The sequence below is a fragment of the Cuculus canorus genome, chromosome Z (genome assembly GCF_017976375.1).
Source record: "Cuculus canorus isolate bCucCan1 chromosome Z, bCucCan1.pri, whole genome shotgun sequence".
Lineage (NCBI taxonomy): Eukaryota > Metazoa > Chordata > Aves > Cuculiformes > Cuculidae > Cuculus > Cuculus canorus.
The window spans coordinates 68,056,048-68,068,724 of NC_071441.1; the positions used below are offsets into that span (position 1 = coordinate 68,056,048).

At 58.5% G+C, this 12,677-nt stretch overlaps 2 protein-coding genes across 10 annotated transcripts in view; both read left to right on the forward strand.

The window, feature by feature from the left end:
- Positions 1–6,115, forward strand: part of ATOSB (atos homolog B) — a 43,908-nt gene extending 37,793 nt beyond the window's left edge. For all 9 annotated transcript variants that reach the window (XM_054053418.1, XM_054053421.1, XM_054053419.1 and 6 more), the window contains 6 exons: positions 1,325–1,383; positions 1,673–1,757; positions 2,211–2,369; positions 2,761–2,829; positions 3,254–3,459; positions 3,651–6,115. In XM_054053418.1, coding sequence (XP_053909393.1) covers positions 1,325–1,383; positions 1,673–1,757; positions 2,211–2,369; positions 2,761–2,829; positions 3,254–3,459; positions 3,651–3,804 — 732 coding nt within the window. In that variant the 3' untranslated portion in view covers positions 3,805–6,115. The remainder of the gene's footprint in view (positions 1–1,324; positions 1,384–1,672; positions 1,758–2,210; positions 2,370–2,760; positions 2,830–3,253; positions 3,460–3,650) is intronic.
- Positions 6,116–6,233: 118 nt separating this feature from the next.
- Positions 6,234–12,586, forward strand: STOML2 (stomatin like 2). The gene is made up of 10 exons (XM_009557811.2): positions 6,234–6,376; positions 8,557–8,709; positions 9,014–9,113; positions 9,771–9,829; positions 10,087–10,188; positions 10,477–10,611; positions 11,115–11,259; positions 11,776–11,855; positions 12,064–12,192; positions 12,304–12,586. The coding sequence occupies exons 1-10, from the start codon at positions 6,326–6,328 to the stop codon at positions 12,430–12,432; spliced, it is 1,083 nt and encodes a 360-aa protein (XP_009556106.2). The 5' UTR covers positions 6,234–6,325; the 3' UTR covers positions 12,433–12,586.
- The last annotated feature ends 91 nt before the right edge of the window (positions 12,587–12,677 follow it).

The window sequence follows — 12,677 nt, forward strand, 5'->3', positions numbered from 1 at the left end:
CGGAGAGAACACAACCTTCCCGTGGCAGCGAGAGGTGGACACATGACACAAGACCACACTCAGTGTCTGGCAGCTTCATGTTAAGCCAGACTTACCAGCAGGGAAGAGTGGTTGGCCTCTGCCTGCCTGAGGAGGAGGAACATGGAGGTGTGGGATAGTTTGTATCCCTGGCCAAGGTATCCATTGGTGCAATGGTTTAGTGGCAAGGAGTGGGACTGGACATGCTCTGACCAGGGAGTATGAATGCCAGTGCTGTGTGTGTAGGTGCCACTGGTTTTTCTGGAGTTCTGGGGTGCCCATGGCATGTCCCCAAGGTGCCACAAGCTTTTAGAAATGGTGTGGACTCTGGAGGTATGCAACTACCGTGGCAGCTCACAAGCTGCATGCAATTCTTCCCTGCCTACCCGTCCCTCCTGACCAGCTCCATGCTGTCACCATGCTGTGCCAGCTGAGGCTACAGCAGGCTTATGCTGGAGCTAGCACGCTTTTCTCTGTCTGTGGGGCGTCCCATGGTGCAGGCACTGACAGCAGAGCCACACTGGCTTCCTGCTGCTTGGAGCCAGGATGCACTGTCCATGGGGCACAGTTCCATGTGTTCCTGTATGCCCTTTTTTGTGACTGTCCTCCAGCCCAGCTGCCCCCAGCACTGCCCTTGCAAAGTGAAGCCCTCCAGCAGCTTCCCTGGGTTTTCCCGCCCAGTCATGCCAGCCAGCTCCATCATCCCTTTGTGTTGTGCTGCCTTTTGTGTGGCTTCCAGAAGAGAAAACCCCTGAAAAGGGGACATCTTTAAAAGGAGGCTGCAACGTGGTCCTGGCTTTAACCCCCAACCCTGCAGCTGCAGGAACCTGGGTGTGGGCAGGGGCAGACAGCTCGCCCCTCTGCCCGGTGGCACTGCAAAGGACTTGGTGTGAATCTCCAAGGGATGGGACTTTCCCCAGGCTGGTCAGGGAGCTTTGTTGTACGTGTTGCCGTTCCTAGGAGGTGCAGCTGGGAGGTGTTGGTGCCTGGCTGTGTCTGAGGTGTCTTATCATCAGGGCTGGTACTGAGACTTGCTTTGCAGGGTGGGTGCTTGTGTACCACCACCCTTATCCCCAACCGTGCTGCTTTGGGATTTAGGCAGCCACACGTCTCCTCCAGACATCACAGCCCTCATGCTGTCCTGCTGGCCACCTTTGCAGAGCCTGCTGACGGCTCCCCATGGATAGGAGCTTCTCCGATCTACTGGGACCCTTGTGCAGCAGGGCAAGGGGTGATGGCACCTCCCAGGCGTGTGCAGACCCCGGCTGCCACCCTAACTCACTTCTCAATTTCTTGTCCCCTCCAGAGCTCGGCAGATTGCACTGTGGTCGGGAGGAGGCTGAAGAGCGACTTGCGCCTCAAATCGTGAGTGTCCTAGCAGAGATATGGGGTGGATGTGGGGGCTCGGGATGCTCAGCCATCTTAGCACTCCAGAGCCCTGTGGGACATTCAGGTCATGCTCCTTCCCTGTCCCAGGCATCTCCCCTCCATAAGACCCCAGGTTGTGGGGTGGAAGGAAGTTTCTTCTGCCCCTGGAAAGCAGGAAAGTGGGCTCAAAATCTACCAAAGGAAGGGATGGAGGGGGGACCTGCAGAGGGCAGCCTAGTGCTGCAAGCTGTCTGGTCCAACGCCCACCTTCTCTCCTCTCTCAAAGGCGACATCTCCGGAGGAGTACAAGGTCTTCCACAGTTCCCTGGGGCACTACCACCGTCAGCCATGCTCTGCTGGGCAACTTTGAGGTAACAGTACCCACCTGCTAGGGAGGGAGGTGGGTCCCAGGGGCTCCAGAGTAGGCTAGTGATGGACATGAGAGCCTGAACCTGACAGGATCCCCAGCATGGGGCTGGGCTGATTGTCGCCAAGGGTCAGGAGTACCATGGCCATGTCACACAGCCACTATCCACTGAAAGGATGTCTCTTGCCAGTGGATCTTGGGTGACAGACCAGAATGCTGGACCCCTCTGAGGTTGCTTGATGCAGCACTGTGTTAGAGGGATGGTTTCAGCCCACCATTTCAGGATGGTCTCAGGGCAAGCAGCCAGGGCTCCACATGAGTGGTCTCCAGGTCAGGAGACACACCACAGCAGGCAGGCATGTTGTTGCAGTGGAGATTGAGGTGATGTCTCCTGCAACTTCAAGGCAAGGGGCAGAACTGGTGTTTGAAGGTCCCTAATGCTTCCCTCCTCTCCCAGGAGTCCATCCTGAAAGGGCGCTTTGCACCATCAGGGAGGATTGAGGGGTTCACAGCGGAGATTGGTGCCAGTGGCTCCTACTGCCCTCAGCATGCCACCCTCCCCGTTGACGTCACCTATTTTGACATTTCTGAACACAGCGTACCCTCGCCTTTTCTGGTATGTGAATGAGGGGGGGGCTGGAACTGTGGGAGAGACAAGTTGGGGCTGTACATACACATCTGCGTCCCAGCAGGGCTGCCCCTCTCTGGAGAGCCCAGCTTGAACAACCAACCTACTTGAGACCGCTAGCTGTGCCAGGAGCAGTATGTAACCCAAAGTGCAAATGGGGAAAGAAGAGGGAATCCTTGCAGGCAGGCTGCTGCTCAGCCACCTCATGGCTATGGCTCTGCCATCACCTCTATATTGTCCCTGGGTCTGGAGAAGGACTGAGCTGGGCATCTTGCTGTCTTGTGCCACTCATTGCTGCCAAGGGGGGCTCTGCACTAGGTCTCAGCTGGGCTCTCTGTGGGCTTTCTCCCTCTCTCACATGCTATTTCCTTTGCCCCAGGGAGTGATTGACTTGGAGGCCTTGGGAAAGAAGGGTTACAGTGTCCCCAAAGCTGGAACCATCCAAGTGGTGAGTTGTCCCTTGGAAGCGCCATGGGAGCGGGCTGGGTGGGCTCCAGTTGCCTCCCTGGTGTGGATACGCTCCATTATGTTGTTTGGCAGGGAAGCAGCCAGGAAGTTTGTGGAGAGAGGGTATGTGGCTGCCAAGAGGGGAGCACAGAGTCCCCGGGGTAATGACGGGGAATTGAGGTGATTCGAGATGTGGGGAGGGACAGGGTCTCAACAGGAGAGCGTGTAGGTGCAGGGGGGATGGGATAGGAGCATGGAAGTGGGTGGAAAGGACTGACATGAGCCTCAGCCTAAGCCCTTTGGGGCTGATGTGGGGCTTTCTGGACCTTTGGGCCTGTTGGTGCTGCCCCCAGATACCTCAGCCGAGCCCTACGGATCCATTCCTGTGTCCTTCCCAGTCTAATCCCTTACCTCTCTGCCTCCAGACCTTATTTAACCCCAATAAGACTGTGGTGAAGATGTTCTTGGTGACATACGACTTCCAGGACATGCCGGCCAACCACATGACCTTCTTACGCCATCGCATCTTCCTGGTGCCCGTGGGGGAGAAGGAAGGGGCCATTGTGGATCCCAGCGACCCACCAGGCTCTGGACCACCTCGCAGAGTCCTCTGCTACCTGATGCACCTAAGGTAGGATACACCACGACTGGCTGCTCTTCTGGGGAGGTTGGAGCTGTGGTCTCACTCCCTCTGAAGGCAACTGGAACGTAGGCAACTTGACCATGGGGTAAAGTAGGTAAGGGGGTCATGTCCCTTCCAGGGCCATCCTGCCTTTTCCTGGGAACCTGAGGCCCCTGCACACTGCTCTTGTTTCCACTCAGGTTTCACAGCTCCAAGTCGGGGAAGATCTACCTTCATGATGACATCCGGCTGCTTTTCTCTCGCAAGTCGATTGAGGTCGACTCGGGAATCCCTTACGAACTGAAATCTTTCACGGAGATGCCAAGGAACCCTTGCTACTCACCCCGGGCCTGACCTTCTCCATCCCCCAAGGCCCACCAGGGAGCCTCCAGCCCAGCACTTTGGGGATAGATGAGTACAGGGACAGCAAGCAAGCACCGTTTTGAAGTATTGCCCACCTTGTGTGCTCTCGTCCTCCTGAGCAGCGCAAAAGCTGTGCCTGTGCCCTGCGGCAAGGCTGGGATCACTGAGGGGGCGTCACCAGGAGAGGCAGAGCTGGGGACCAGCCCTGGTACTCCAGTCATGCCCAGCCTTCTGCCAGCGCTGCTTCCAGCTCGGAGACTTGGCTGGAGATGGGGATGGGGAGTGGAGAGTTAAGTGAGAGCTCCAGGTGAGGCTGATCCCAGGACTGGAAGCAGAAAGTGCAGAAGAGTTTGTATTTATTAGTATTTATTGTTGCCATGAGTGCAGATGAGGCTTGTGTGGAGGATTGGAGGTGCTGTGCTGTTCTTCCCTGCACTCTGTTGGTGCTGGATGAGGCCCCTGGCAGCATGGGGCTGCCCAGGTTGGGACAGGGCTGTGGGGATTGCGAGGGTGGCAGGGGATGGGTCCAACTTGGGACTGCGGAGTAGAGCAGTCCTCGCGCTGGGGTGGTATTAAAAGCCCTGGGAGAGGCCAAGACTTGCTGGACACCAGCTCTATGGGACCGGCCCTGCCTGGGGTGGCTGGACTTGTCCTTCTACCCTCTTAAGGGCAAGCCAGACCCCAGGAAGTCTGCGACTGGCAGGGAAGCAGCCATTGCTGGGGTTCTGGGGGCAGGAGCTGTGGCTGGGGCAGATGGGGGACTGGGGACAGCTGCAGGATCATGGGGATAGCCCTCCCAGCAGGAGCATGGGGATAGCCCTCCCAGCAGGACCCTGTGGAATCCCACCTGTGTTGTGGATGAGAGAGAAGGTGCAGATTGCCAAAAATTCAGAGCCTTGCCCTGTGTGCATGGGGTGAACCTAATCCTCTAGGGGCCGGCTGGTGTGTTGAGCTGTAGGTGAGGGGAGCCCTGTGAGTCCCTGAGAAGACGGGAAGCAGCGGAGGACATCAAACAGGGGTCAGTCGACCTTCTGGTGGGGTTTGGGGTGAGCTGAAGAGGGGCCTGGCCGCTTCAGGGTGGCCTTGTCCTTACTGAGGCAGGAAGGGGGGGATGAGGTCCTGCTTCCAGCGGGTTGAGGGGCTCTGACCCTTGTGGGGGTGCGCTCCCACCTTCCACACACACTGGAGCCTGCTCCCTCCAAACACAGGGGCACTGCTTCCCAAAAAAACCACTAGCGGTCTGCCCATGCACCCACCCAAGATCTGCCCCTCCCCCCCCACTGGGGGCCTGACCCCATGCTCCCTCCTCCCCCAGGACCTGACCTTCATCGCCTGCCTCTGAACCTCCCCACCCCCGAGCTCCTGACCCCCTACACAATGAGGGTCTGCCCAGCTGCCCCCTAGAGGTCTGTCCCCCCCCCAACATCAGGGGGCTCTTTCCCACCTGCCCAGGACCTGCCCCCTTACACAATGGGGATCTGTCCTCCCACCCTTCTCCCCCCCAGGGTTCTGCTCACCACAAACACTGGGGTGCACCCCCACATACACACACGAGGGGGACCTGCATCCATCTTCCTGCCCTCCTACACACTGGGTGTCTGCCCTGCCCCACCACCCCCAGGGGGGCTGCAACCCCACACCTGGGGTCTCCTCCCCCAGGACTGCCCCCCTATACAATGGGGATCTGCCCTTTCCCCCAGAGCTTCTGCCCATGTCTCCTCCTACTAGGTGGGCCTGCAACCCCCCAGCACCTGTCCCCTTACACCGGGGGGTGCTGCACACTCCCACCCAGGGTTCTTTGTCTCCTCCTTCCCCAGGAGTTCTCCCTCTGCCAGGACTTGGCCCCCTACATATTGGGGGTCTGCCCCACACACACATCAGGGGGGTCTGCACCCCCTGCCCCCCCAGTCGCTCTCCCTTCCCCTCAAGGACTTGCCCTCCCGACCCGGAGGGGGTGTCTACAACCCCACAATGGGGGCTCCCCTCTTTCTGCCCCCCAGCACCTGCCCCCCTACACACTGGGGGTCTGCCCTATCTTCCCCCTCGGGGCCTGCCCCACACACACCAGGGGGGCTGCAGCCCCACACACTGGGGGTCTCCCCGTTCCCACTCCCCGCTCCCAGCCTGCTTCCCCCCGGGGCCTGACACCCACCCCCAGGGCTCCTCCAACCCGCTCCCCCCCGCACACCGGGGACCCCCCCTCCCTCCTCTTCTCGGGCTTCGCCGGGCGCCGCTCGCCGCGTTCCCGGGCGGGGAGGGGCGTGTGAGGCCGCACCGGTACTTTTCGTGTTTGTTTCTAATTTAATAAACGTCTTGTTTGGAGAAACCAAACTGGCTCCCGCGTTCCAAGGGGAGGGCGGAACCAAAGCGCAGCGGCCGGTGCGGCCGCACGGATCGAGCAGGGCAAGGTACCGGGGGCGGGGCCATATACCGGAAGGGGAGGGACACTGGGGGTACTTCCGGGGCGGCAGCGGCGGCGGGAGTAGAAGGCGTGGGGGGCGCGGAGGCCGCGATGCTGGCGCGGGCGGGGCTGCGCGCAGGGACCGGCCTCGGGCGGCTGCAGGTGCTTTGAGGGGATCGGGGATGAGGGTGTTGAGGGGGCCCGGGGCGTCCGGGATGGGGGAGATCCGGGATGGGGGAATCTGCACTGCAGGTGCCCAGGTCTGAGGGGCCCCGGGGAGTCTGGAATGGGGCGATCCAGGATGGGAGAATCTGGGCTGGAGGTGCTTAGGGGATCCGGCATGGGGCAGGGTCTGGGCAGGCGATGCTGAGGAGAACCAGAGTATCTGGGCTGGGGATGCTTGGGGCAGTGGGTAGGGAATCGGGAATGGAGGCATCCAGGATGGGGGAATCTGTGCTGGGAGTGCCCAGGGGTGAGGAGGTCTGGCATGGGGGGTTTCTGGGCAGGGAGTGCTCAGAAGACTGGGGCGATCCGGGCAGGGGATGGCCGAGGAAAGGGGTGTTGAGGGGGCCAAGGGAGTCCGGGATGGGGGATTCCGGGAGATCTGGGCTAGGAGAATCTGAGCTGGGAGTGCCCAAGGGATCCGGCACAGGGGGGTTCCTGGTAGAGGGCCCTCAGGGGGCTGGGGGGATTCGGGCAGAGAATGGCCGAGGAAGGGTGTGTAGAAGTGGCCAGGGGAGTCCAGAATGGGGGAGTCTGGGCTGGGGATGCTTGAGGCAGGGGGTGTTGAGGAGGCCAGGGGGATCGAGGACGTGGGAATCTGTGCTGGGAGTGTCCAGGGCTGAAGGGATCTGGCATGGGCGGTTCGAGCAGGGTTTGCGCAGGGGGCCAGGGGGATCCAGGCAGGGGATACCTAGAGAAGGGGGTGTTGAGGAGGCCGGGGGAGTCCGGCGTGGTGGGGTTCTGAGGGTATCTGGGATAGGGGAATCTAGGCTGGCAGTGCCCAGGGCTGGGGGGATCTGGCATGGGGGTGACCCGGGCAGGGGAGGTGGAGGGGGTTGGGAGGAACCAGAGTATCTGGGCTGGAGATGCTAGGGGCAGGGGGTGTTTAGGGGACCGGGAGAATCTGGAATAGGAGGTTCCTGGTGGATCTGGGCTGCAGGTGTCTTGGGCTGAGGAGATCGAGCATGGAGGTGTGTGGCTGGGGGGTGCTGAGGGGAACGAGATGATCTGGGATAGGAATACCCGGGGCAGAGGGGGCTGAGCAGGCTGATCTGATCCAAGATGGAGGAGACCTGGGCAGGGTGGACTGAGAGGGAGAGCAGGGAAGGAGCTGCTGAGAAGCCCGGGGTGATCCAGGGCTGGATCTGCCTGGGGTGTGGGATGCTGAGGAACCTGGAGGATCTGGGTTGAGGGTACCCAGGGCAGGAAGTGAGTTGTGGGGGCAGGGCTGCCCATGGCAGGGCATGCTTAGGAGCCTGGTGGGAGCGATTGGAGTGAAGGGAATACACGCTGGAGATGCCCAGGGCATGGGGTACTTACATGGTTGAGGGCACCGGGGGCGGGGGGGAGCGGGGGGGGGGATCTGGGCTGTAGGTGCCCAGGTTGGGGGCATCTAGGGGGATCCAAGCAGGGGGAATCTGGGCTGGGGCAACGGGGGGAGGATCTGGGCTGAGGGACCTGAGTAGAAGTTGCTGGGGGGTGGAGGATTCAGGCTGGGGTCGCCAAGAGCAGGAGGTGCTGAGGAGGCCAGGGGAATTGGGGCTGGTGGTGATCCAGGATGGGGTGCCCGGGACAGGAAGTGCTAAGGAAACCAGGGAGATCGAGGCTGAGGGTGCCAGGCATGGGAGGTGGTCAGGAGAGCTGTGGCAATGCGGGACTATGGGAAGGAGGGTGAGGGAGTACCTGGGGCTAACAGGTCCTTATGGGATGCCCAGGAGATGATTGGAGCTGGGGAGGGACAGGCTGTCGAAGGGGAGTGTCTTGGTATTGAGGTGCAGGGAACAGGGTCTGACCAGGTTGCAGGAGGCTGAGAAGGCAGAAGATAACTTGCTGCCCTTATGGTGTCAGGGAGGCTTTGTTCCTTCTCTGCAGTCAGGATGTGAGGGAAGGGGAGACATGGAAAAAGCCCCTTGCATTTGCAGGGACAGCCCTGACACTCCCACTGACCTATGGTACAGCCCATATTCCCTCATGTCAAGGGTTTGTTTGGGGCACCAGACCTGTTTCCTGCTGTGATTTACTGGGGCCATGAGCAGCGATCTCTGATGGGAAATCGGGGAGGTACTGGGCTCCAAGGTGCCAGCAGCCAGTCTCAGTCCTGTTTCTTTTCCTTTCTCTAGTGCTCCCAGCAGCTGAAGCATTCAGCATGGCTGGCTCCGGCACCACAACGCTTGAACTCTGGCCTACCTGTGAATATTGGGGTGCTCTTTGTGCCACAGCAGGAGGCTTGGGTGGTGGAGAGGATGGGCAAGTTCCACCGAATCCTTGAGCCTGTAAGGAGCCACTTTTCTCCCCTTCTGGATTCAGCAGGTTCCTAAAGAGAGGCACTTTCTTTAAACGAGAATTCAGGGGGTGGTGTGCTTATTCTTCCAGACTGCCCATAGACTAATTTCCCTTGGTGGGGCATTTGAAGCTGTGAGAAACCACAATTCCCGCCACGTGCAAAGTGTTTGCTCTTCCTGCAGCATGTGGTGTATTTGGTCTTTGTTTGCACAGCCCTCTCTAGTTTGGCTGAGCTCTCTGGAGGGGAAACCCTAGATTAGAGGTCTCAGCCATCTAATTCTGCCCTTTTCTTAGGGGCTAAATTTCCTCATCCCTCTGCTGGATCGAATTCGTTACGTGCAGAGTCTCAAAGAAATCGTCATTAATGTCCCAGAGCAGTCAGCTGTCACCTTAGGTAAGGAACAGCTTGTGTCCTGCCCCTTCCCTTCCCCTGCATCTGTCATGAGCAAGGGACAGCACAGGTAGCAGTGCAAGTGTCCCAGGCTCCTGTACCCACCCTGGTCCCTAGGGACCCCAGGCTTGGCCACACTGTGGATGCTGTCAGTGGGAGAACCCCAGGAGGTCCCATCCACCCACTCGCGGCTGCAGCTGCCCCTTCTTGCAGGGTTGCAAGCCCCTGGGCAGGTATCCATTTCTCAGGTGTTTTCCTGTGTTGAACCACAAAATATGTCCTCTGTGTTTCTGTAAAACGATTTCAGAGCAGGTTAGTGGACAGGTCTGTTACAATTCCAGTATTAGGACTTCTGCTAGTTTGGGGGTTTTTTCCCTTAAATTCTTATTTATGAAGATAACTACTGTGTGAAATATTTTTATTTGGCGACCTGAGACTTTAGGTCAAAATATACTGTTTTGTAGGGAACATCAAGGTCCTTCACCCAGACCCTTTTAGATAAGGAGACCCATTTAATCTAGTCCCTTTTCCTTGTCACATTGTTGACACCAAGAAGGGAAGGAGTGATCCTGACTAGCTCCCCTGTCTGTTGGGGAAAGGTGTTTATGGCCTTTTGTCTTTCCTGTTCCAGTAAACAAGATGTGTTGTTCTCTCCTGCAGATAATGTCACCTTGCAGATCGACGGTGTGCTCTATCTGCGGGTTATGGATCCCTACAAGGTACCGTCCCTGTGGCCGTGGTGTTCACCCTGAGTGTCGTGTGTGGCCTCCACATGTGCTGCGCTGCTCAGCCGGCTCCCTTTCCCATGACACATGTTTCTGCCTCTGCCCAGCTTTCTGCACCCTGATCCCTTCCAAGGCTCTGGACTTGGCTTTTGTTTGGCAGGCCTCCCTGTGGCAGGATCGTTGTCTTAGTGCCTCGTTCGGGATCCCTCCTGGCACTGCCATCCACACTGTTTTTTGCTTCTGCTCTTCAGGCTAGCTACGGGGTAGAAGATCCCGAATATGCAGTGACCCAACTGGCCCAGACCACCATGAGATCTGAACTTGGCAAACTCTCCCTCGACAGAGTCTTCCGGGTGAGCTGGGGCGGTGGATCATGGAGCTGCTGGCATCTCTTCGAACCCGAGGGCAGTCTGCACAGCCAGGATGATAACACTTAACAGCAAAATGCCCTCTGCTTAGAGGGGTTCTGGCTTCTGTTCCAGTTGACCTGTAGTGAATCCTTGGAGATGGGTCTTGTTTTGGTTATGTGGTTTTCTGGCTGACCTTGGCCTGCAGTGGGGAGGTACCTGTCTCCATCCTGATCCCTGTCTCCTGCTAAGCACCTCTCCTTTGCTCTCTGCCATTTCTTCTGCGCCTCCCAGGAGCGGGAGTCCCTCAACGCCAGCATTGTGGATGCCATCAACCAGGCTTCAGACTGCTGGGGCATCCGGTGCCTGCGCTACGAGATCAAGGACATCCACGTGCCCCCGCGCGTGAAGGAATCCATGCAGATGCAGGTTTGGTTCTCTGGGAGGGCAGTCTGTAGCAGGAGGGAATTCTCCCCTTCCAGGCAGCATGCTTGTTCTGTGCCTAGAGCTGGCAGCACGTTGGCTTCCTGCAGTGAGGGAAGCCTGTTGGCACTTTGGCTGTGAATGTACAGCTATTGAATAAGTAATTCCTGTCCTTACTTTGGCAGCAGTAGGCCCTGCCTGGTACACGCAAGCCCTCGCAGCTCTCTCTAAGGCCCTGTAGGAAGCCAATCCCAGAGCTGATGGTCTCCCATTGAGGAAAAGTCAGGTGTTGGATCTCCCTATTGGAAGGGGAGGAGGGGCAAGCAGCTGTCCAGTTAGAGCTGTGCAGCACGAGGAGCAGAGCCAGCCCTCAGCAGGCTGTGCTCTTCCGTTCTGCTAACCCATGCTTGCCTGAGTGGGGCGTAGGAGCATGTCCTTGCTGCACTTGCTGCAGGGATGGGATTTCCATGGTTGCAGCTGGCAGGTTGGCGTCTGACCTGTGTTTGCAGGTGGAGGCAGAGCGACGGAAGCGAGCAACGGTGCTGGAGTCAGAGGGGACACGGGAATCGGCAATCAATGTGGCTGAGGGGCAGAAGCAGGCCCAGATCCTGGCATCAGAAGCTGAGAAGACCGAACAAATCAACAAAGCTGCCGGTAGTGCCATCAGCTAGAACACTTGGGACCTGGGAATCTGTAGCCCTCTGGACCAAGGGGTGATGCTCCAGAGCAGTGAAACGCGTTGCTTGTCTGTGGGCCAGGCTTCTGCAGGCATGCTGATCCTTCCCTGCTGAGGCTCTTGGGCTGAGCTTGGGCTCCTGCTGTGGGATGTGACAGGAGCGTCACCATGCTACTGTTGGGGGGAAGAGGAGCAAATTGTCTTGATCTGTTTCTTAAAATCATCCTGACATGCTCCTTGCAACTGCTCTGTAGCACTTCTGATATATGTGGTGCTGTCTTCATAGAATGGTTTGGGTTGGAAGAGACCTTAAAGGTCACCCAGTTCCAATCCCTCTGTTGTGAGCAGGGACAACTTCCACTGGATCAGGTTGCTCAAAGCCTCATCCAGCCTGGTCCTGAACACTCCAGGGATGGAGCATCCATGACTTCTTACCAACCTCACAGGTAAACATTTCTTGCTAATGTCTAATCTAAATCTCCACTTCATTGCAGGAGAAGCCAATGCCATGTTGGTCAAGGCCAGGGCCAAGGCAGAGGCCATACAGCTCCTGGCAGCTGCCTTGGCACAGCAGGTGAGCTATGATGGCTCCTTAGGGCGCTGCAGGAGGTGGAACTGCAGCTGGGGTAGCACCTTGCTTTCTCTTGGACACTCATAGACATCCAGCAGCAGTGAGCAAGGAGGCTTGCCATCTTGGGGGCCGCAGCAAGCTGGGGATAGGGTCACGGATGGGCTCCTGGTGGTCCATGGCTGGTTGCCAACCCTCACCTCTCTCTCCCCAGCACGGTAGCGCCGCTGCATCTCTTTCTGTGGCAGAGCAGTACGTGAGCGCCTTCTCCAAGCTTGCCAAAGACTCTAACACCGTCCTGCTGCCTGCGAACACCGGTGATGTCACCAACATGGTTGCTCAGGTCAGTGTGCCTGGAGGGACCCCATCTCTTGCCCCAGCGAGGTGAAGGGGACAGTCTGGTGGGACCCGTCCCTGTCCTCCTCTCTTCCCTTAAGGCTCTTGTTCCTTCCAGGCCCTGGGCATCTACACCACACTGACCAAGCCGCAAGGGAAGACCCAGGAGGAGCTGCCCCAAGCGCAGGAGGAACCCCAGCCTCCGGCCACAGAGGTGCTGCAGGCAGAACAAGCCGGCTCCAGCTAGCGGGACCTGCTGGGCTGCCAGCAGTCCTGTCCTGCCACCATGCCCCCCGAGACACTCTTCCTCTTCCCGTGGTCCTTGTTTTGTATTCGGATCCGAATCATGTAATAAATCATACTGGTGCTGCTGCCGCACCTCCCTTGGCCCACCGGAGTCTGACCCGTGATCCTGCCATCATCCGCCAAGGAGGGGACGTCCTGCCGAAGCAGGCTTCTGCCAGGGGCTGCGAATGGCACACAATGATCTGA

What these genes read in the sequence shown, in the direction of transcription:
- STOML2 (XM_009557811.2), top strand. Translation starts at nt 6,326, where the DNA reads ATGCTGGCGCGGGCGGGGCTGCGCGCAGGGACCGGCCTCGGGCGGCTG. An exon ending in CCGGCCTCGGGCGGCTGCAG is followed by an intron (nt 6,377 to 8,556) that starts GTGCTTTGAGGG and finishes TCCTTTCTCTAG; the next exon opens with TGCTCCCAGCAGCTGAAGCA. An exon ending in TCCACCGAATCCTTGAGCCT is followed by an intron (nt 8,710 to 9,013) that starts GTAAGGAGCCAC and finishes CCCTTTTCTTAG; the next exon opens with GGGCTAAATTTCCTCATCCC.